The sequence below is a fragment of the Orycteropus afer genome, unplaced genomic scaffold (genome assembly GCF_000298275.1).
Source record: "Orycteropus afer afer isolate SDZICR_OR568_19922 unplaced genomic scaffold, OryAfe1.0 scaffold00827, whole genome shotgun sequence".
Taxonomy (NCBI): Eukaryota; Metazoa; Chordata; class Mammalia; order Tubulidentata; family Orycteropodidae; genus Orycteropus; species Orycteropus afer.
Window position 1 is genome coordinate 658,635 of NW_006922414.1, and position 22,055 is coordinate 680,689.

The following is a 22,055-nucleotide window of genomic DNA, read 5'->3' on the forward strand; positions in this document are numbered from 1 at the left end:
TTATTTGCTCAGCATACAGATTGAATAGGTATGGTGAAAGGATACAACCCTGATGCACTCTCTTCCTGATTTTAAACCATGCAGTATTCCCTTGTTCTGTTCTAATGATAGTCTCCAGGTCTATGGACAGGTTTTTCACGAGCACAAAAGTGTTCTGGAATTCCTGTTCCTCTCAGTGTTATCCATAATTTGTTATGATCCACCCAGTCAAATGCTTTTGCATAGTCAGTAAAACAAAAGTAAACATCTTTCTAGTATTCTTTGCTTTCAGCCAAGATCCATCTGACATCAGCAATGATATCCACGTTCCACGTCCTCTTCTGACTCCAGCTTGCATTTCTGGAAGTTCCCTGTCAATATACTGCTGCAACCAGTTTTTAATTATCTTCAGCAAAATTTTACTTGTATGTGGTATTATTGATATTTTTCGAAATTTCCATATTCTGTTGGATCACCTTTCTTTGGAATGGGTAAAAATATGGATCTCTTCCAGTTAGCTGGCGAGGTAGCTGTCTTCCAATTTTCTGGGCATAAAAGAGTAAATGCCTCCAACGTGACATCCGTTTGTTGAAACATCTCAGTGGATATTCCATCAATTCCTGGAGCCTTGTTTCTTGCCAATTCCTTCAGAGCAGCTTTGACTTCTTCCTTCAGTACCATTGGTTCTTGATAATATGCCACCTCCTTAAATAGGTGAATGTCCACCAGTTCTTTTTGGTACAGTGATTCTGTGTATTCCTTCCATCTTCTTTTGATGTTTCCTGCATCATTCAATATTTTGCCCATAGAATCTTTCAATAATGCGACTCGAGGCTTGAATTTTTTTTTTTTTCAGTTCTTTCAGCTTGAGAAATGCCAAGCATGTTCTTCCCTTTTAGTTTTCTAACTCGAGGTCTTTGCACATTTAATTATAATAATTTACTTTATCCACAGCTATAGGAGGGCAGTTTAAAAACTGTTGGATTCATGAGCCCTTCCCAACAACTACCTCCTCCATGAGGCATTCTTGGGAAGCCCCCATTCTCCCTGATTATCTTAAAGATGCCCCCATCTTAGCAGAAAGAAAATGGGTGATTCACAAGGTTTAGAGGTCTGCATTCAGTTTGCTAAAAGCTCTCTGGATTTTGACACAAAGGGCCTTTTCTATTGGACAGACAAATCTAATAACCCTTACACTAGCCCTTGGAACACCTCCCAAGCCAAGGACGACTATAAAAGTTTCTCAAGTATCCTTAGCCAAATAAGGAGTAACACCCATAACCTTGGTACTTACCCAGGATGCAACAAAATGAAACCAGACCTTTGGGGAACCTAGTTCAATACCTCAGAATTACAAAGTGCTAGTTTTCCTGATGATATCATTTGTACACCATGTGGCTATTTCTTTAACGGCTTTTGGTGGGTATGATACCACCCAAACCCAATAAACTCCAGCCTTCGAATGTCTTCAGCCAAAAACTCAGTGAGAAAACCCAATACACTCTAGCCTACAAACATCTTCAGCCAAAAACTCAATGGGGTAATAACACCACAGGAATTATCTCCTTTCCAGTGGTTGTAACTACAATGTCACTAGACTCATGGCTCCATCTAACCCTAGCTCAGCCTCTCATAAAAGAAAATCAATGCAATGAACAAATGAGGATTTGCATTTAAGAGGCACAGGCTTTAACCTTATTATGGAAACTGGCACTGGATGGTTCATACTTAGGACACTTACCTTTTTTCCCCAGCTTACAAATGTTCTCATTTTATCAGATACCATTCATATTTTGTCCAAAGCACCTAACAAAGCCATAAAGGTGCAACAAAAGCCATTAAACTCCTTGGCAGTTGTCATCTGAGACAACTGTTTGGCTTTAGATTACATCCTAGCCAGAGAAGGGGAGTTTGTGCCGTGGTCAAAACCACATGCTGTCTGGATCAATATGAGCATTGAGGTTGAAGTTGGTCTAAATGAAATTGATCAAGTTGCCATCTGGACCCTGGGGCCCCTCTTTAGACTCAGGCAGGTGGTGGAATTGGCTAGTTTCCTTATTCCCAAGCTTTAGTTGGTTATGGCCACTTGGTTACTCCTATAGTGTTTATAATATTGTGTGTATGTTTTTGCTATGTATACTTAGCAGCTTTGTTAAAGTTGTTCCCAGGCTTATCTGCCATCAACATTATGGTTCCTCAACAGGTTTCCATTTACATTCCACTTAGCAAGCAGAACCCAGAACAGTATGCAGTGTACTTTATAGTCCAAAAAGAAGCTCAACAGTTTTTAGCAGCTGAAGAATGAGCCTTAAATACAAAAAGGAGAGAATTGAGACCACTTCCAGCATTCCTATGTAATGGCCAACCCTCTTCTGGAATGAGGAAACATCGGAAGTAAATATGAGAAGCCAGCAGAAGTCAAGAACTAGGGGAAACTGGGAAAAAGCAGTTAACGTCAATTCCCCTCAGCTGTGCGAGTGTGGTGTGCAAAATTTCTGTCTGATAGTAACTTTTCAACATCATAACCCCAAAACACATCGTCTGGCATCCATGCACCCACACTGATGCTGATTAGTTCTTAAAAATGCAAATATTTTTCTTCTAACTGTATGTATATGCATGGTTTCTTTGTTTTGAATTGTATAAAAATGGAAGCGATTTGTTGTTCAGGGAATTCAATCTGAGGCAGAGTCCTCTGGGTTCCTTGTTCTTGTGTCTACAATAAATATACTTCACCCTCATCACCCTTGTGTTCTCATTATTGACTTGGAAGCCACGTGGGGTGGGACCTCCAGCAGAAATTATCTGCAACAATAGGATAATGTAAAGGGGGGTCTGGGGACATTTTCCAAGGATCATCGGAGTGCTAAAGTCCTAAGTTTCCTGGCACCTTAGATCATTTAAGCAAAAGGAGCAGTAATAGAATCAGATCTGCATTATACTGATTGTTGTTGTTAGGTGCCATTGAGTTGGCTCCAACTCTTAATCAACCCCATGTGCAAGAGAACAAAACACTGTCCAGTCCTGTGCCATCCTCACAATCATTGTTATGCTTTAGCCCACTGTTGCAGCCACTGTGTCAATCCATCTCATTGACTGTCTTCCCCTTTTTCACTGACCCTCTGATTTACCAACCATGATAGCATTCTCCAGGGACTGGTCCCTTCTAACATGACCAAAGTACATGACACAAAGTCTAGCCATTCTCATTTATTTATTTTTATTCTGATTTGGGTGAAAGTTTACAGAGCAAATTCACTTTCGAAACAGCAGCTCACACCATTCCCATTTTTAAGGAACATACACCTACACTTCTTCCACAAGAGATTTGTTTGTCCTTCTAGCAGTTCTTGGTATTTTCAGTAGTCTTCACCACACCACAGTTCAAATGCATCAGTTCTTCTTCAGTCTTCCTTATTCATTTTCCAGCTTTCACATGCATATAAGGCTATTGAAAATATTACAGCTTGGGTGAGGTTCACCTTAGTCTTCAAAATGACATCTTTGCTTTTTAATACCTTAAAGAGGTCTTTTGCAATAGATTTGCCCATTGCAGTTTGTCCTTTGATTTCTTAACTGTTGCTTCCATGGACGTTAAACCCTTGACAACTTCAATCTTTTCTCCATTTATCATGATGTTGCTTATTTTACTGGTGGATTCTGTTAAAAGATAAAAGCTAAAGTTTATTGAAAGAATAAAATGATCATAAATGAAAATGCTGTCTTCTTATGCTTCAGGGGAGAAAGGGTTTTGACACAGAAAAGCTATACGCATGTCTCTAATAGTTTATATTCTATGAGTGCATCTCTTTGAGGCTTAACTACAACTTGTTTCTTTAACACCTATGTGAGCAAGCAAAACCACATTTTTCTGTATATCTGCTCTTTTTAGGTCCAAGGTGCAGTGGAAATTTTTAGAGGTAAAATTTTTGCATTTTATGACAGAAAAGTACAAGAGAGATGAAAAGGCAACATTTGCCTCAAGACCTTAGGGATCTTACTCATGTTAAGAGTCTCAGTTTTTAGAATGGTCTTCTTCACATACTAAGAGCATTTATACCATCATTGGGAGCTCTGGTAGCTCTGCCTCCGAAATGCAAGGAGGGGTTGCTATGAGTCGGGTCCGACAAGACAGCACATAACAACATACCATCATTAAGTACTTATTCCCACATGACTTTTTGCTTGTATTTGTTGAAATGTACAGCAAAATAAATAAATAAATAAAACGTTGGGCCATTTATGTAATTTTCCAATTTTTGTCCTTGTTATTAGCATCCCTATATCTGAATCTCTTTTTAAAAATCAGAGATGACTGCCACAGGACACATCCCGAGACTTGGAATGAGAATCAAAAGCTATACAGGCTTTTAGAGTTTTTAAATGATGTTGCCTAATTGCCCTCTGAAAAAGTTTAGCCAATTTAGAATCGTCATCTACAGAGCATTATTTTTTTTTCTTTGCCAGTTTGAGAGGTGAAAATAGTTTCGTTGTTGTTGTTATGTGCCCTTGAGTCCCAACGGGTTTTCGAGCCAGTATCACTATGGAAGTAGATTGCCCAAACTTCCTTCTGAGGAGTGGCTGGTGGGTTTGAACTGCCAGCCTACTGGTTAGCAGTCAAATGCCTTAGGCACTATGCTACCAGAGCTTCGAAAATAGTTTTAATACTATTTATTTTGCATGTCTTTGATTACATTTTAGTATACTTACTAAAGAGTATCGTCCTTTTGTGAGTGTTCATTCACATTCTTTGCCTGTATTTTTCGTTTGAATGACACTTGTTAGGTGGTAAGAGCTCTTTACGTATAGGCACATCTATTTTCTAACCCATAAATAAACCCTTACACGTCTTAGCACGAGAGCGGGTCTGTACATATCTGTAAAAAAATCACAACCAGGAACTTATACAGCCAGAAGTCTGATCAGTCTTTCGCGCAAGGCTCCGCCTTGGCTCTAGGTATGCGTGCCGGGTGTACCTCCCACTCGGCGCTGGCTGGCTGTTACTGTGCGCAGAAGCGGAAGCTGGTCTGCCCCTCCCCCACCCGTTTCCTGCTCTGTTCTCCCGCCTCCGCAACCGCTCGTGGTCGTCTCGCCATGGCACTTTCGCAAGGGCTGCCCCGGGAGCTCGCCGAGGCCGTGGCCGGGGGCCGCGTGTTGGTGGTGGGCGCGGGCGGCATCGGCTGTGAGCTCCTCAAGAACCTCGTGCTCACTGGCTTCTCCCATATTGATCTGGTGAGGGCCTAGCGCGTGCGCCGGCTGAATGGCGGGCTGTAATGCCGGGCTGAGGGGTAGGGGTCCAGAGATCCAGACCAGAGTTGGAGATGTGGGGTGGGCTAAGAGACCCGAGAATCACAGCTGCAGCTTAGAGGGAGCTGATCCGTGAGGGCCGGGCGGTCCTCAGCTACACGCCGAGTCCCGCTCCTGGCGTCCAGGAGGCCGCGCGCGGGCCCTAGTTTTCCCCGCGCCTTGCGGCCCGGCGGTTCCCGGTCTCCGAGGCAAAGCCAGTTTGTGGCGGCTCTGTGGCTTGAAAGCAGCTTCTTGTCTTTTCACTTCGGAGCAGTTCCCTAGCTTTAATACCGAGCAGGAGGTGATTCTTTAGTCCATGGTGGACGTGGAGACTGATTCAAATAACAACCCTAACTCAGTGACCCAGAGCAGAAGAGGGCAGTAGTAGTCGCCAGAATGTACTGAGCACTACTACGTCCGGGCACAGCGCTGCCCTCCCGAACGGTTTACATTGAATTGAGTGCTACATTTGATTTCATTAACGCTTTTGGGTGCAGACGCTATTTTAATCCCATTTTACTTTTGAGAGATGAGAAAAGTGAGATGTAGTATGTTTTAGTAACTTACTCTGGATCTCGAAGCAAGTTAACAGGCTTCCTTTGGGGTTATGCTCCCCGCTCGGTCCAGACGTACTGCGTGGCTGTCATTATCACTCGAGATACGGTAGTATACGCGCTTATTTCACTAAAGATGTTGGTTATCATTTTACTTGTCTCAATTAACCGAACTTTTCTAAAATAATGTATTTGGTTCATTGCTTTTTCCCTGAGAATGTGTTTATATTAAGGTTAAGTCAGTATGTGAAAGTTTGTTTCTTTAATTAAATCTGACCCGAGCTAGTCTTATGTATTGAGATAATCTCCCTTTTGGCAGAAATGAATTTTTTTTTTTTTTAATGAAAATTTTTCTGAAACAAATTTGTTGTTGCAGTTGAGAAAAATACACTGTATAACAGACGAATTTTACAGTTTCTACATGTGTAGTGCACTGACGTTGATTACATTCTCCCAGTTGTGCAACCATTCTTTCACCCTTTTCTGAATTACTTCTCCTCAGGTACCATAAGCTCACTGCCCCTTTAGCTTCCTATCTAGTCTTTCCAATTGCTATTGTAAATTTGATTCCATATCGATAGTTTCTTAAAAGACCATAATGCTCAAGGCAGACATTTTTACTAGTTAAGCAATTGTTCGGTTTTAAGAAGACTTAAGGGGATATTTTTGGGTTTGAGTTTAAAGGTTATCTCAGGGCAGTAGTTTCAGGGGTTGGTCAGCCTCCCTCCATTCCATGGCTCTAAAAAATCTGGAGCCGGTGAGAATTTCTGTTCTACATTTTCCCTCTTTTAATCTGGATTCTTCTACAGAATCTTTGATTAAAATGTTCAGTAATGGTAACCAGGCACCATCCAGTTCTTCTAGTCTTGCTGCAAAAAAGGCAGTTGTTCATGGAGCATCTAACTATACATTATATTTCTTCCTCCTGTTCCTGACTCTCCTTCCTCGGTTGCTCCAGGAGATGAGAGACCAATTGTTGTACCTTGAATGGACACTTAAAAGTTAATAAGACCCTAGATACCATACATGGAACTACGATGTACAAAAGCACTTAAAACTTCATTAGTCCAGTTAACTGGGATGTCCCATAAAACCTTGACTGTAACCCTCCAAACCAAGAAACCACATCCCGTGAGATACTTGGTTGTATGTAATCAGTCCAGCAGCTACTTTTTTTTCCCTTATTGTAAATATGTCTCTCATACAGCTTTTGGCAATTCAAGTTTTTACAGGTGTACAACTTACCAGTATCTCTTAGAATAATCAATGGTATGATTATACAAGTGAGGTTATGTAGCATGTCTTCATGTTCTGTCCATACTGCAGCATGTGTCAAGATACCATTTCTACTACTGGCTGAGTAGTATTCTATTATATGTATGTACCACATTTTATTATATTCATTCATCTGTTGAAGGGCATTGAGATCGTTATCTTGACTTCTGTGAATACAATACCGTAAATAATGGTGTACAAGTCTCTCTTAAGAGTCTCTCCTTTCAAGTCTTTTGATACTATATATTTAGGCGTGAAATTACTGCTAATGTAAATGCAATCAGTTCCCTAATTTCCCTTTCAGATTTCTTATTGCTGGTGTATAGAAATCCAACTGATTTTTGTTTGTTGATCTTATTCTGTGCAACTTTGCTAAATTTCTCTATCAACTCTAGTAGTTTTCTTAGGAACTCTGGGCTTTTCTGTATATAGGATCATGTAGTTTGCAAATAGAAATAATTTTACTTCTTTTCCAATCTGGATACTTTTTATTTATTTTTTTTATTTTATTGCTGTAGCTAGAATGGAAGTGGTGAGTAGGCATCCTTGTCTTGATTTCAAGGAGAAAGCTTTTAGTCTTTCTCTATTAAGTACTATTTAGGCCATTGGCTTTTCATGTATGCCCTTAATCATATTGAGGAACATTGCTTCTATTCCAGTCTTTATGAGGGTTTTCATCAGGAAAGGGTGTTGATTTTTATTAAATACTTTTCTTGCATCCATAATGATACTCATGTGGTTCTTTTAATTTATGTTTTCCCTTTTTCTATTGATGTCCTTGGACTAATTGTTTCCATACATCTTTTAATTTTATTCACTCTTCTTTGTTCCAGAAAGCAAGAGACCAATAGTTGTACCTTAGATGACCATTCACCAACTCTTAAGACTACAGTTGTTAATAACCAAAGCAGGATGTAGAGCATTGTCTTTGTGGACTATGTTATGCCATTTGACCTTGATGTTCTCTACGACTATAGTCCTTAGCCCCTAGGCCCACCGACTCAGTCCTTCAAGGTTTTTGATTATAGCTAAGAAGGTTTCATAACTCTGTCCCGTTTGCTTTCCTATATACATGGATATTTGTACAACACAGACATAGGCAAAAATATTGTGGTGCCAACTTATATATGGTCATGGGTATAGTCCCGTTTGCCTACCCATACCTGTTCATCTTGCCTGCTTAGCTATGTATCCACTTGTAATGTTTGTTATTACTGATAATACAGGATTGTATATGTAATAGTGGGAGCTCTGGTGGCTTAGTGCCTAAGGCATTTGACTGCTAACCAGAAGGCTGGTGAGTCAAACCCACCAGCTGCTCCTCAGCAGGAAGACTGGGCAGTCTATTCCGCAGTGATACCACCTTGGAAACCCAAGGAAGGTCGCTATGAGTTGGAATTGACTTGATGGCAGTGAATTTTGTTTGTTTTTTATATGTAATACTATTTACCTTTGTTGTTCATAACTCTTACACACCTCTTCATGTCTTCTTTAGTGATATTTTGCTGTTCACCCCCTTTTTGTATATTGCCTTTCCCTTCACCCAAATTAAGAAGCATCTCTTATCTACTTAGTGATTTTCCATCCCCGGAGAACACCAAAGAATATTTCTTTCTGTGTGTAGACCTTTCCTTGACTTTTTATAATAGTGGACTTATACAGTATTTGGCTTTTTGTGATTGCCTTATTTTCACTCAGCATAATGTCTTCCAGGTTCATGCACATTATGAGTGTTTCAGGGATTCATTTTTCTTGTAACATTGCATAGTATTCCCTTGTGTATATCTTGATTTGTTTATCCATTTATCCATTGGTATTTCAGGTAAGACTTAAAATGTGACACTTTTAACCCTGTGTAGAAGTCTCTCTTTATAGATTGTAAATGAAATTTTGTATAGATGAAAACTTTTGAATTAAAAAGGGGAGCAAAAATTCAGTGTATTTGTCTGCCACAAACAGACAAACTGCCTTTGAATCAACTGAATGGGACAGAGTAGAACTGCCCCATTGGGTCTCCGAGACTGTAAATTTTGACAGAAACAGCAGAGCAGCTGGTGGATTCAACAGTCACATGCTTTAACCAATGTACCATCAGAATTCCTTTCTGTTGGCCAAGTATCATTTAAAAGAAGGAACAGGGTACAAAATTTAAAGTACTGGATTTCAAAGAGTAATTAATTAAATTGATGGGGAGATTAATTATATAATGAATTTTCAATAAATATACATAAATTTTTATGCCACCTAAGGAATTTACTGAAATACTTGCCAGGATGATTAAACAGAAATAAACTGTCCTTTCTAAACTATTTTTGAGAACTCTATTTCTTAAATTTAATCTTGGCTTATTCTGTATGTGTTAGAAATTATTTTGACCAGGTTAACAATTTTGATATGATTGGTTTTGAAAACGTTTTCTCTGCTAATGTAGTAATACCAGTTCTGGGTCGTAGATATTGAGGATAATCATGTTGCTCAAATGTGTCGGAACATATGTGATTTACCTGGATTTTATACATTGACAGATTGATCTGGATACTATTGATGTCAGCAACCTCAACAGGCAGTTTTTGTTTCAAAAGAAACATGTTGGAAGATCAAAGGCACAGGTAACTTAATATTTCTCAACAGTTTTGTAACCCTTTAATAGATCTGTTTAGATCAGATTAATTCTGACTCTACAGCAGGATGGAGAAAGTGTGTGAAGTTTTTTAGCTGAGAGATTACGCAAAATAAAAAGATACGTAATAAATAAAGGACTCTTGGTCTGGTCTACAGAGGAAATAGATGTATTCTACCTTAATGCTGTGAATAGTGTGGCTTTTTAGGTAATTCCTACATAGAAGATGTGCATTAGATATATGTTGAATGAATAAATTGACATTTGGTTACCAAAGTTTATAGTTTTGCTGAAGCTTGCATTCATATGCCAGTTCCTATGAGAGGGCTCTTCTGTTACTTTATAAATGTGTGTATAGTTTATTCTCAATGAACTTGTATTTTAGTTTTCAGTATATATAAGATACTGTTAAAATAAGTATTTATATAGAAAACAAAAACAAACGCGCTGCCATCATCAAGTGGATTCTGATTCATAGTGATCCTGTGAGATAGAGTAGAACTGCCCCATAGGGTTTCCAAGACTGTAAATCTTTATGGAAACTGACTGCCTTCTCTTGTTCCTGTGGAGCTACTGGTGGGTTTGAACCACTGACCTTTTGGTTAGCAGCCAAACATTTTAACCACTACATTACCAGAGTTCCTCCATACAGAAACTGGAAGTTCTGTATAGCTTGTTCTGTAATTAAGTATAAAGTTTCTGTCAGAAGTAGATTTCAAATACAGATAAAAATACTGTAGCTCTGGTGGCATAGTGCCTAAGGCATTTAACTGCTAACCTGAAGGCTGATGGTTCAGACCCACCACCCACTCCTCAGAAGGAAGATTGGGCAATCTACTTCCATGGAAATATAGCCTCAGAAACCCAAGGAGGGGTCACTGTGAGTCGGGGTTGACTCGATGATGGTGAGTTTGGTGGTTTTTTTTGGTTATTAGTAATTTAGCGTTGTTTGTTTTTCCAGGTTGCCAAAGAAAGTGTACTGCAGTTTTACCCAAAAGCTAATATCATAGCCTATCATGACAGCATCATGAGGTATGCTCTAATTACAATATTGTAAAATCGGGTTTTTTGTGATTTTGGAATTAGATTTTTAAAATACAAGATATTTTTGTTAGCCAAACACTAAGTTCAAAGTCATTCTACTTTTTTTAAATGTTTTAGTTGAATGATTAAAATATGGTAGTTTGTGCCCCCGTAAGTAGCATTCCTTTGATAGTTTATATATATAGACTGAATGGTTTAAGCGTAAGAGGTGAGAATTCTACTAACTTAGTTACTTGGAAATTTATAAAGGCTTTTTTTTTTTTAATTAGGATTTGGGTGAAGATTTACAGAGTAAATTCACTTTTCATACAGCAGTTCACATATACTTTGTCTCATGTCATTGACCAAAATTTACAATGCAGCAGCTCCCCTCCCACTTCCTCCCCATAGTTACCTCCTCCCAGTGTCCATCCCTTCATACTCTTCGAGAGGCCCTTTGTCTGCCAACCCTGTATATGATCTTGGATACACTCTCCATATAAAGGCTTTTTTATTCTCATTTTAAATAAGATATTTTGAACCATGAAATGCTTACATGTGTGATGATTCAGACTTTTCTAAATGTATTTTTCGTTTTGACCAATTTGAACTGTTGGATTTTTCTCCTTAAAAGGCTCCCTTCATGTTTATTAACACTCTATAACTTCTACAGTATAACACTGGGAACTGTGATGGATTAGTAGTTTTGACAGTAGTTAAATACACTCTGATGTTAGTTGAAGATACATAAAGTAAATGCATAATTTTATAGGTGTTGGCAGAGGAACTCTGGGCCTAAATTATTTGTTATTTAGCTCATAAGTAAATGGTATTAAAAATAAGTAGTCCTTATTTGGAGTACTGGGATGAAAGAAAATTATATACTTTTCTCAAGGATTTTCTGTCTCCAACTTATTTTTTATTCTCTGGATGTTTTCTTTATAAGCTTGCATAAAATCCTACAACCCTGTGTTGCTTTCCCAGTGCTGCTAAAAGCAGGGACCCTAGGGGCCTTAACTGAGCCTGATCTTGACCATGTGAGGTGAAGCCAGAGGCTAGTCAGATCCTGGGAATGTATTCTTTGTGTGTTCCCAGGCACTTACTGCCCAGAGAAGGTCTGGTGAGACTAGTGAAGTCATGCCATTCTGCCTGTTTGAGATCTTGCTCTTGGGCCACAGGTAACTGGCCAAAAAAGATACGTAGTCACTTGTAGGAATTTTGAGAAAATGATTTCTTTAAAACCTACTTACTGTGTTCAGAAAAAGTCAAACCTTATTATCTATATTGTAGATACTCCTAACGTCAGTTGTTTTTGTACTATTACCATTTCTTTATTATGCTTCTTAGGACCCTGTACTATACTGTGAAGATCGTGTGTAAGCCAGTTTGGTGATCATTTCTTGTTTTGCTTTGTAGCCCCGACTATAATGTGGAATTTTTTCGACAGTTTATATTGGTTATGAATGCTTTAGATAACAGAGGTGAGATTATTTTAATACTTTTAATTTTGAAGTAGTTCTCCTTCTCCATATCAAGGCCATTTATAAATTTAGTATTAATTAAAATATTTGCTTATGAGTTAGAATTTACAGATTTAAAGAGAAGATCAGGTTTAAAGGTTGCCAATAAATTGTAGTTTTACCTTGAAATGGTTTGTTCCAGGCAGGAATTTAGCTGTCCTAATACTCTGCTATTCTATCAAAAGATATAAATACAGGGTAAGTTAAAAGAGTTGAAGAGCCTGATTACATAGGGTGTGGTGTGTGTGTGTGCATGTGAGTTTGAATTATTTGAGCACTTAAATATAGTGTGACAGAATACTGAGGTTAATATAGAGGCCATGAACATCATCAGTTATTTCAGGTGGATCTGATGCCGTTAATTATAAGACTGGATTCTAGTAGATACACATATTCTACGCTTCCTCAGAAGGAAGATTGGGCAATCTATTTCCATAGTGATACTGCCTCAGAAACTCGAGGGGTCGCTATGAGTCGGATCCGACTCGATGGCAAACAATAACAACAACAAGCTTTTCATAGTATTGGATGGTGCTTCATATACTCTATAATCATGTATTAAAAAACCAGTTTGTGTTTAACAAGTGTGTGTGTCTGGAAGGTGGGGGAAAATATACTTAAATAAAATTTCTTGCCTGTAACTTCTGTGTGTAAAAGTACACATGTCAGGTGAATTAGGTTGGATGTTTAGAAGGATTTATTAGTAAGTAAGTTGTTAATTGTATAATCTGATTTGTATTTCTTTGGAAAAATTTTTGGCTTGGGCAAATTTATTTAAGAATGTAAAAATCATTTTTAAAGGAAAAATCATCAGTAATGATGCTCAAATTAATTGTCTTGGGCTAGAAATGCCAAAAGAAAAGAACATGAAGTAGCATGACAAAAAGTCAGAATGATTCTTGTAGCCTAAATTTTTTTCCCCAGCCTTAACTTGCTTTAATAATTCTAAGTTTGATATTCCACATTCTTGATTCACTTCAGGTTTTACTTGATAATTATATTAGACTAAAACAGCACATTAAGGACTCTGAACAGAAACCCTAGTGGCACAAAGATTAAGCACTTGGCTGCTAGTTGAAAGGTCACTGATGGAATTCACCAGCCACTGTGGGGGAGGAAGATGCGGCATTCTTCTGTAAAGGTTACAACCTTGGAAACTTCCTATGGGGTAGTTCTACTCTGTCCAAGAGGGTCGCTGTGAGTCAGAATCAACTTGATGGCAGTGACTTGAGGATTCTGAAAATATTGAAATAATATTTTAGCCAATGTTAAGATAGAGTAGTTGTTGTTGTTATTGTTATTGTTACTATTATGTGCCATCAAGTCGGCCCCGACTCATAGCGACCCCTCCTTGGGTTTCCGAGGCAGTATCATTAGGAAAGTAGATTGCCCCATCTTTCTTCTGAGGAGTGGCTGGTGGGTTTGAACCTCCAGCCTTCTGGTTAGCAGCCAAGTGCCTTAGGCACTACGCTACCAGAGCTCCCTAAGATAGAGTAAGCATAGCAATAGAAGGTGAAAATGGCACTTCAGGATTTAAAAATTTTGTTTGAGGGATGTGTTTTCTGGAGTTAATTTATTGTACAAATTCCTTGTGCTTGAAATTTTCCCTAGTGAATGTTCCAAGTTAACAGTTGAATTACCTTGAGTATAGCTATAAGAAAATTGCACATAAAGTAAAAGCATAAGAAGTAGTTTAGCCTAATGCCATCCTAATTAAAGATAAATTATTTCTGTTTTTCAAAAACTTGCTAACTGGAATTTATCTTGTAGCTGCCCGCAACCATGTAAATAGGATGTGCTTGGCAGCTGATGTACCTCTTATTGAGAGTGGAACTGCTGGTTATCTTGGACAAGTAACTATTATCAAAAAGGTAAAGAACATATTTCTTTGTTACTTTGCAAATGTTTATTTGGACTTGAGGAAGGAAAGAAGTAAACTTTTTATTGGCATGAAATGAGTAAGTCACTACCCAAAACAAGGATTTTTATGCCCATATAAAACTTGTTTGATGCTGTCAAGTTGGTTACAACTTATTGCAACCCCAACGTGGTTGTTAGGTGTGGTTGAATCGTTTCTGACTCATAGTGACCCTATCCACAGCATAAGGAAACTCTGCCTGGTCCTGCGCCAGCTCCACGATCCTTGCTATACTTGAGCCCATCGCTGCAGCCACTGTATCAGTCTGTCTCATTGTGGGCCTTGCCTGCCTTCTTTGACTGTCCCCTTACCAGGCATGACATCCTTCTCCAGGGAATGGTCCCTTCTGACAACATGACCAAAGTAGGTGAGATGAAATCTGGCCATTCTTGCCTCCAAGGAACATTCTGGCTACACTTCCTCCAGGACAGATTTATTAGATCTTTTAGCAGTCCATGGAACTTTAAGCATTCTTCACCAACACCACAACTCAGAAGCATCAATTCTTCTTTGGTCTTTATTCATTGTCCAGCTCTCACATGCATATCAGGTGATTGAAAATATCATGGCTTGTGTCAGGTACACCTTGTCCTCAAGGAGACATCTTTGCTCCTCAGCACTTGAAAGAGGTCGGTTCTTTGCAGCTGATTTGCCCAGTGCTATACGTCGTCTCTGGTAGCATAGTGCCTAAGGCACTTGACTGCTAAACCCACCAGCCGCTCCTCGGAAGGAAGATGGGGCAATCTACTTCCGTAGTGATACTGCCTCGGAAACCCAAGGAGGGGTCTCTGTGAGTTGGGTCCGACTCGACGGCAAGTAACAACAACAACATACGTCGTCTGACATCCTGACTGCTGCTTCCATGGGCGTTGATTGTAGAACCAAGCAATGTTTTTCTCCATTTATCGTGATGCTGCTTATAGGTCCAGTTGTGAGGATTTTTGTTTTCTTTATATTGAGATGTAATCCATACTGCAGATTGTAGTCTTCAGTCTTCATCAGTAAGTGCTCCAAGTTATCCTCACTTTCAGCAAGCAGAGTTGTGTCATCAGTGCAACGTAGCTTGTTAATGATTCTTCCTCCAATCCTGATGCCACCTTCTTCACATAGTCCAGCTTCTCAGATTATTTGCTCAGCATATAGTTTAAATAAGTATGGTGAAAGGATACAAATCTGATGCACTCCCTTCTTGATTTTAAACCATGCAGTGTCCCCTTGTTCTGTTCAGGTTCCTCATGAGTACACTTAAGTATTCTGGAATTCCCATGCTTGTCAATGTTACCCATAATTTGTTATGATCCACACAATCAAATGCCTTTGCATAATCAATAAAACATGAGTAAACATCTTTCTGGTATTTCTGGTATTCTTTGCATTCATCCAAGATCCATCTGACATCAGCAATGATATCCCTTATTCTGTGTCCTCTTCTGAATCCAGCTTGCATTTCTGGAAGTTCTCTGTCAATATATTGCTGCAACCGTTTTTGAATTATCTTCAGTAAGGTTTTACTTGAATGCGATATTATTGGTACTGTTCGATAATTTCCACGTTCTGTGGGATAACCTTTCTTTGGGATGGGTATAAATATGAATCTCTTACAGTCACTTGGACAGGTAGCTGTCTTCCAAATCTCTTGGCATAACTGAGTGAGTACCTCCAGTGGGGCATCTGTTTGTTGAAACATCTCAATTGGTATTCCATCAACTCCTGGAGCCTTGTTCTTCACCAGTTCCTTCAGTGAAACTTTGACTTCTTCCTTTAATACCATTGGTTCTAGATCATATGCCACTCCTGAAATGGGTGAAGATTGACCAGGTCTTTTTGGTACAATGACTCTGTGTATTACTTCTACCTTCTTTTGATGCTTTCTACCTCGTTCAGTATTTTGCCCACAGAATCTTGCAGTATTGCAACTTGAGGCTTAAATTTTTTCCTTAGTTCTTTCAGCTTGAGAAATGCCAAGCGTGTTCTTCCCTTTTGCTTTTCTAATTCCAGGTCTTTGCACATTTCATTATAGTAATTGGCTTTGTCTGCTTGAGCTGCTCTTTGAAATCTTCTGTTCAGCTCTTTTATTTTGTCATTTTTTTCCGTTTACTTTAGCTACTCTTTGCTCAAGGGCAATTTTTAGTCTCTTCTAACATCCATTTTGATTTTTTCTTCCTCTCTCGTCTTTTGAAGGACCTCTTGCTTTCTTCATTGATGATGTTCTTGATGTCATCCCATGATTCTTCTGGCTTTTGGTCATTGGTGTTCAGTGCATCAAATCTGTACTTTAGATGATCTCTAAATTCAGGAGGGATATATTCCAGGGTCATATTTTGGCTCTCGTGGACTTGTTTTAATTGTCTTCAACTTCAAGTTGAACTTGCATATGAGCAGTTGATGGTCAGTTCCCCAGTCAGCTCCTGGCCTTGTTTTAGCTAAAGATACTGAGCTTTTCCATCGCCTCTTGCCACAGAGGTAGTCAGTCTGATTCCTGTGTGGTGAATGGGAATCCGGTGATGTCCATGTGTATAGCCGCCATTTGTGTTGTTGAAAAAAGAAAGGTATTTGCAATGAATAAGTTGTTGGAGCTGCAAAATTCTTATCATGCGGTCTCCAGCATTAGCCAACTACCAGTAATTCTTTGTTTCCAACTTTGGCATTTCATTCACCAGTGATAATTAACACATCTTGATTGCATGTTCGGTCAATTTCAGAGTGCAGAGGTTGATAAAAATCTTCAGTTTCCTCATCTTTGGCATTGATGGTTGGTGTGTAAATTTGAATAATAGTAGTATTAACAGGTCTTTATTATAGGTGTAGGGATATTATCCTATCACCGACAGCATTGTACTTCAGGACAGAGCGTGATGCATCCTTTGTGATGATGAATGCCATGACATTCCTCTTCAAACTGTCATTCCTGGCATAGTAGATCATACGGTCTGCTGATTCAGAATGGCCAAAGCCAGTCCATTTCAGTTCACTAATGCCTAAGATTTCTATCTTTTGAGTTCCATTTTATTTTGGACAATTTCCAACGTTCCTAGAGTCATACTTTGTACAACCTGTGTTCCTATGATTAATGGATGTTTGCATCTGTTTCTCTTCAAATTGAGTCATGCTACATCAGCAAATGGGGGTCCCAAAAGCTTTACTTTATCCATATCAGTAAGGTAGATTCTACTCTCATGATGCAGCTCTTTGCCGGTCATATTTTGAGTGTGTTCTGACCTAAGGGGCTGGTTTTCCTTTACTGTATCAGACAGTGTTTCTCTGCTATTGATAAGGTTTTCCTTGGCCGATTTTTTAAGAACTGTGTGGCCTATTCCTTCTTCCTTATCTGTCTCAGTCTGTGAGCTGTGTTGAAACCTGTGCACCATATGCTACCCTCCAGGCATTTGAGACACTGGTGGCACAGCCTCAAGCCAACACGCAAGCCACCACAGTATGACAAACTGACAGGCAAGTTTGTGTTCTTTAGCTGTTCGAAACCTCTCCCCACTTCCCTTACCTGGATCCTGCAGCTCTGTCTCCCTGGCTTTTCTCCCCCTTTCTGCCTCTTGGGTATGTGGCCTGTCTCCATCCCCTTACCTGGATCCCATAGCTCTGTCTCAGCCCCGGCTCCTTCCCTGCCTCTGGTGTTTGCCTGCCTGTCTGCCTGCACTTGCCTGGGTTTTCGCATCTCTGTCTGGGCCCCGGCTCCTCCCCCGCCTCCCTCATCTGGGTGTGGCGCCTGTCTGCTTGCCCTTAACTGGGTTTCCACAGCTCTATCACAGCCCCAAGGTAAAACAGGACAAAATAACTGCCTGCTCCTGTACCATACTTAAAATTGTTGTACATTTGAGCCCATTGTTGCAGCCACTGCGTCATTCTGTCTCATTGAGGTTCTTCCTCTTTTTCTGATTCTCTACCAAGCATGATGTCCTTCCTTAAAAAACGTCTAAAGTATGTGAGACAAAGTCTTACCATCCTCATTTCTAAGGAACATTGCTAGCTGGACTTCTTCTAAGATAGATTTGTTTTTTCTGACCCTCCATGGTATATTCAGTATTCATCAGCACCATAATTCAAACACATCAGTTCTTCTTCAGTCTTCTTATTCATTGTTCCGCTCTCACATGCATATGAGGCAGTTGAAAATACCATAGCTTGGATCAGACACACCTTAGTATTCAAAGTGGTATTTTTGCTATTTAAAACTTTAAAAAGACATTTTACAACAGATTTTCCCAATACAATACGTTTGATTTCTTTACTGCTGCTACCATGGGCATTGATTGTGGATCCAAGTAAAATGAAATCCTTGACAATTTTAGTCTTTTCTCCATTTATTATGATATTTACTGTCCACTTGGGAGGATTTTTGTTTTCTTTTATGTTGAGATGTAATCTATACTGAAGGCTGTAGTCTTGGATTATCATCAGTAAGTGTTTCAAGTTCTCTTCACTGTGAGCAAGTAAGGTTGTGTTACCTGCATATCACAGGTTGCTAATGAGTCTTCCTCCAATCCCTAATGCTGCATTCTAATTCATGTAGTCTAGCTTCTCATGTTATTTGCTCAGCACACACAGTGAATAAGTGTGGTGAAAGGATACAACCCTGATCCTTTCCTGATTTTAAACCACATAATATCCACTTGTTCTGTTCAGCCCACTGCCTCTTGGTGTATGTATAGGTTCTGCATGAGTTCAACATTATCCGTAATTCACAGTGTTACCCTTAATTCATTTTATTATTTAGGATTCTTTAAAGGTACCCCCAAAAATTATACAGGCAAAGAGACCTTTTAGTTCTGTGCCATGTCAGTTCACTTGACTCTTACTAAAAATCTCAGACTGGTAAGCGTAATAAACTTACCTTTTAAAATTCTTTGTAGCCATGAGATAGACTGTATGTCAAGCTATAATTCAAATATGGTAAAGCAGGCTGTCTAAAAAGCTTTTTCTGTCTAAAGAAGTCTGCATTCAGAGATCTGAAGAAAACCTTGAAAACTTTTGGTATATATGTGAAAATTTTCAAACATTTAGCTAAAACTAAATGATATATGGACACCTGTGTATTTATAACTCAGTTTTATAAAACCTCAACGTTGTAACTCATTTGCTGTTTAGATCTTCTTTCTTTTAGTCTAAAATTAAACATAGATAAATTTTTAAAATTGCTTTTGGTAGTTTTTGAAACTGAAAAAACTGTACTTAAAATGTACTATTTATGTAGCCTTTGTGTGTGTGTGTGGCAGTTTTTCCATGTTGAAAATTGTGGTTCCATTTGTTTTAACTATTAAAACTTATTTAGTATCATTCTACAAAGACTGCTGTACACTGGCAGTGTTTGTTAAATTTAATTAAGTCAGTGGAGGCCTTTCATGATCTTCTGACAGGCCAAGGCAGTATTTCTTGTTTTTTTTTTTTTTTTTTTCCCCAAATGGGAGAGATGGTTGCATGCCATATAGCTATTCCAAGAAAGTATAGTCTGGAAGGCTGGAGGAGCTGATAAATAATATAATGGAGCAAACTTTGTGTCTGTGTGATTTATATTAAAACAGAACATTTTATTTTATATTTACACTAAAACAAAGTATCTTAAAGAGTTAGAAAGGCATTGCTGCTTTTTACACCTCATTATTACTACTATCCTAAAATACCAGTTGAAAATTGTTGTTGTTATGTGCCGTCGAGTCGTCCCCGACTCATAGCAACCCCTCCTTGGGTTTCCGAGGCAGTATCACTATGGAAGTAGGATTGCCCAACTTTCCTTCCGAGGAGTGGCTGGTGGGTTTGAACCGCCAGCCTTCTGGTTAGCAGTCAAGTGCTTTAGCCACTATGCTACCAGAGCTCTTAGTTGAAAATTAGGGAGATAAAAAGAAAAGATTCCTTTGATGGTTATAAAAATTGTCTCAGTTGCCATAAACTTCTAGGGCATAGATTATTTATAGTGCGACTTTGAACTTGATCATTATGTCACACACACACACACAGAGCATTTGGTTTGGTAATACCTAGGTCTTTTCTGTGTATCTAGATATCTGAGGAATTAGAAGATTATGAGTATATAGCTATGAATATTTAAATAACTGTTTTTCACAACTTTGAGAGAGTATTGATGGAAAGCTAGTAGTTTTTCTTTCTCTTTTAATGCAATCAAGATAAACTTCTCAAATTTGATATTCAGGCATAATGATTTTTATTTGACTTGGTATAATTAATTTTCATTGGGCCAGGAGTCATAGGAATCCTGGCTTAGCCTTAGCTGTATGACTGTGGTTGACTCAGTTAACTTTTGTGATAGCATTTTTTTACCTGTAAAACAGGGATTTGAGGAGTTGCTGATATTTTCAGATTTTCTTGGCAGTATAAAATCCAACTGGAACACAGATAAATAAATGAAATGTTCATGATTATATTACTCCATAATGTCAAGAAACCATCATTATGAAATATTTTTCTCATTTCCTGAATTGGCAGGGTGTAACCGAGTGTTATGAATGTCATCCTAAACCAACCCAGAGAACTTTTCCTGGCTGTACAATTCGTAACACACCTTCAGAACCTATTCATTGCATCGTTTGGGCAAAGTATTTGTTCAAGTAAGAGTGTATATATTTCTTGAGTATACTTTTAAATACTGATGGAAAATGAGGTCATTTTTATTTATTTTATTGTATTATATATTTGTATATTTTATATGGAATATTTCTTTTAAATACGGTTAAGCCACTTTGGTAGTTTTCTTAAAGTATTTCTTGAGTTTATTAAATCAGATACTCGTTGTGTGCCTATTCCATGCCATGGACTACTGAATCATACCAAATAACACACAAAACCTAAAATAACACTAACAAATAGTAAAAGTAGGAATGATAGAATAAATACACAGCCTGTATAACATAGAAATAATGTAGGTTCTGTGTAGTTTTACTCTTGTTACTTGGAGTGCAAGGGAAAACCCTCTTCCTATTTCTTTCAGTTAGGTTAAACAGATACTTGTTGTTGTTGTTGTTATGTGCCATCGAGTCGCACCCGACTCATAGCGACCCCTCCTTGGGTTTCCGAGGCAGTATCACTACAGAAGTAGATTGCCCCATCTTCCTTCCGAGCAGTGGCTGGTGGGTTTGAACTTCCAGCCTCCTGGTTAGCCATCAAGTGCCTTAGCCACTATGCTACCAGAGCTCCTAAAACTAGGTATTTCATAAAATGGGAATAGCATAAAGCAGACTTTCAAAAAGTAGGTATGCATATGTACATTTGGAAATGTAAAAACAAATAGCTAATTTGTTAAAAGAGGGAAACATAATGGAAATTAAAAATATTTTGGAATGATACTGAAAATATTACATGTGAAACTTGCAGAAAGAAAATTGACACTTTAATACATAGATTAAAAAAAGAACAATGAGCTAAGGATCAAAATTAAGTTAGAGAAAGAACTACGGAATAAATAAAAATGAGAAGTAAGGTTGAAATTGAGATAAGAATAAAGATGTAGCTGATAACTTTGATTACGAAATGAAAGAGAAGGAATAAATAAGAACCAGAAGAGGAAATAGTCTGAGATACAGCACATACAAGAATGGTAATAAGAAAAGGAAAGTGGCATATATGTTGGCAAGGATGTGGGGAGATTGGAACTCTTACCCATTGTTGCCACCAGCAGTGGGACTATAAAATGGTGCAACCACTATGGAAAACGGCATGGCACTTTCTAAAAAAAATAGAAATAGACTTACCCATGACCCAACAATCCCACTCCTAGGTATATACCCTGTTGTTGTTGTTGTTGTTGTTGTTTGCCGTCGAGTCGCCCCCGACTCATAGCGACCCCTCCTTGGGTTTCCGAGGCAGTATCACTACGGAAGTAGGATTGCCCAACCTTCCTTCCGAGGAGTGGCTGG

The 22,055-nt window shown here is 38.7% G+C and overlaps 1 protein-coding gene across 1 annotated transcript in view; it reads left to right on the forward strand.

The window, feature by feature from the left end:
• Positions 1-5,073: 5,073 nt before the first annotated feature.
• UBA2 (ubiquitin like modifier activating enzyme 2) overlaps positions 5,074-22,055 on the forward strand; it is a 65,226-nt gene continuing 48,244 nt past the window's right edge. Inside the window, exons 1-6 of the mRNA XM_007957950.2 lie at positions 5,074-5,211; positions 9,620-9,703; positions 10,676-10,746; positions 12,154-12,218; positions 14,028-14,128; positions 20,629-20,750. Of these exons, the coding sequence (XP_007956141.1) occupies positions 5,074-5,211; positions 9,620-9,703; positions 10,676-10,746; positions 12,154-12,218; positions 14,028-14,128; positions 20,629-20,750 (581 nt within the window). The remainder of the gene's footprint in view (positions 5,212-9,619; positions 9,704-10,675; positions 10,747-12,153; positions 12,219-14,027; positions 14,129-20,628; positions 20,751-22,055) is intronic.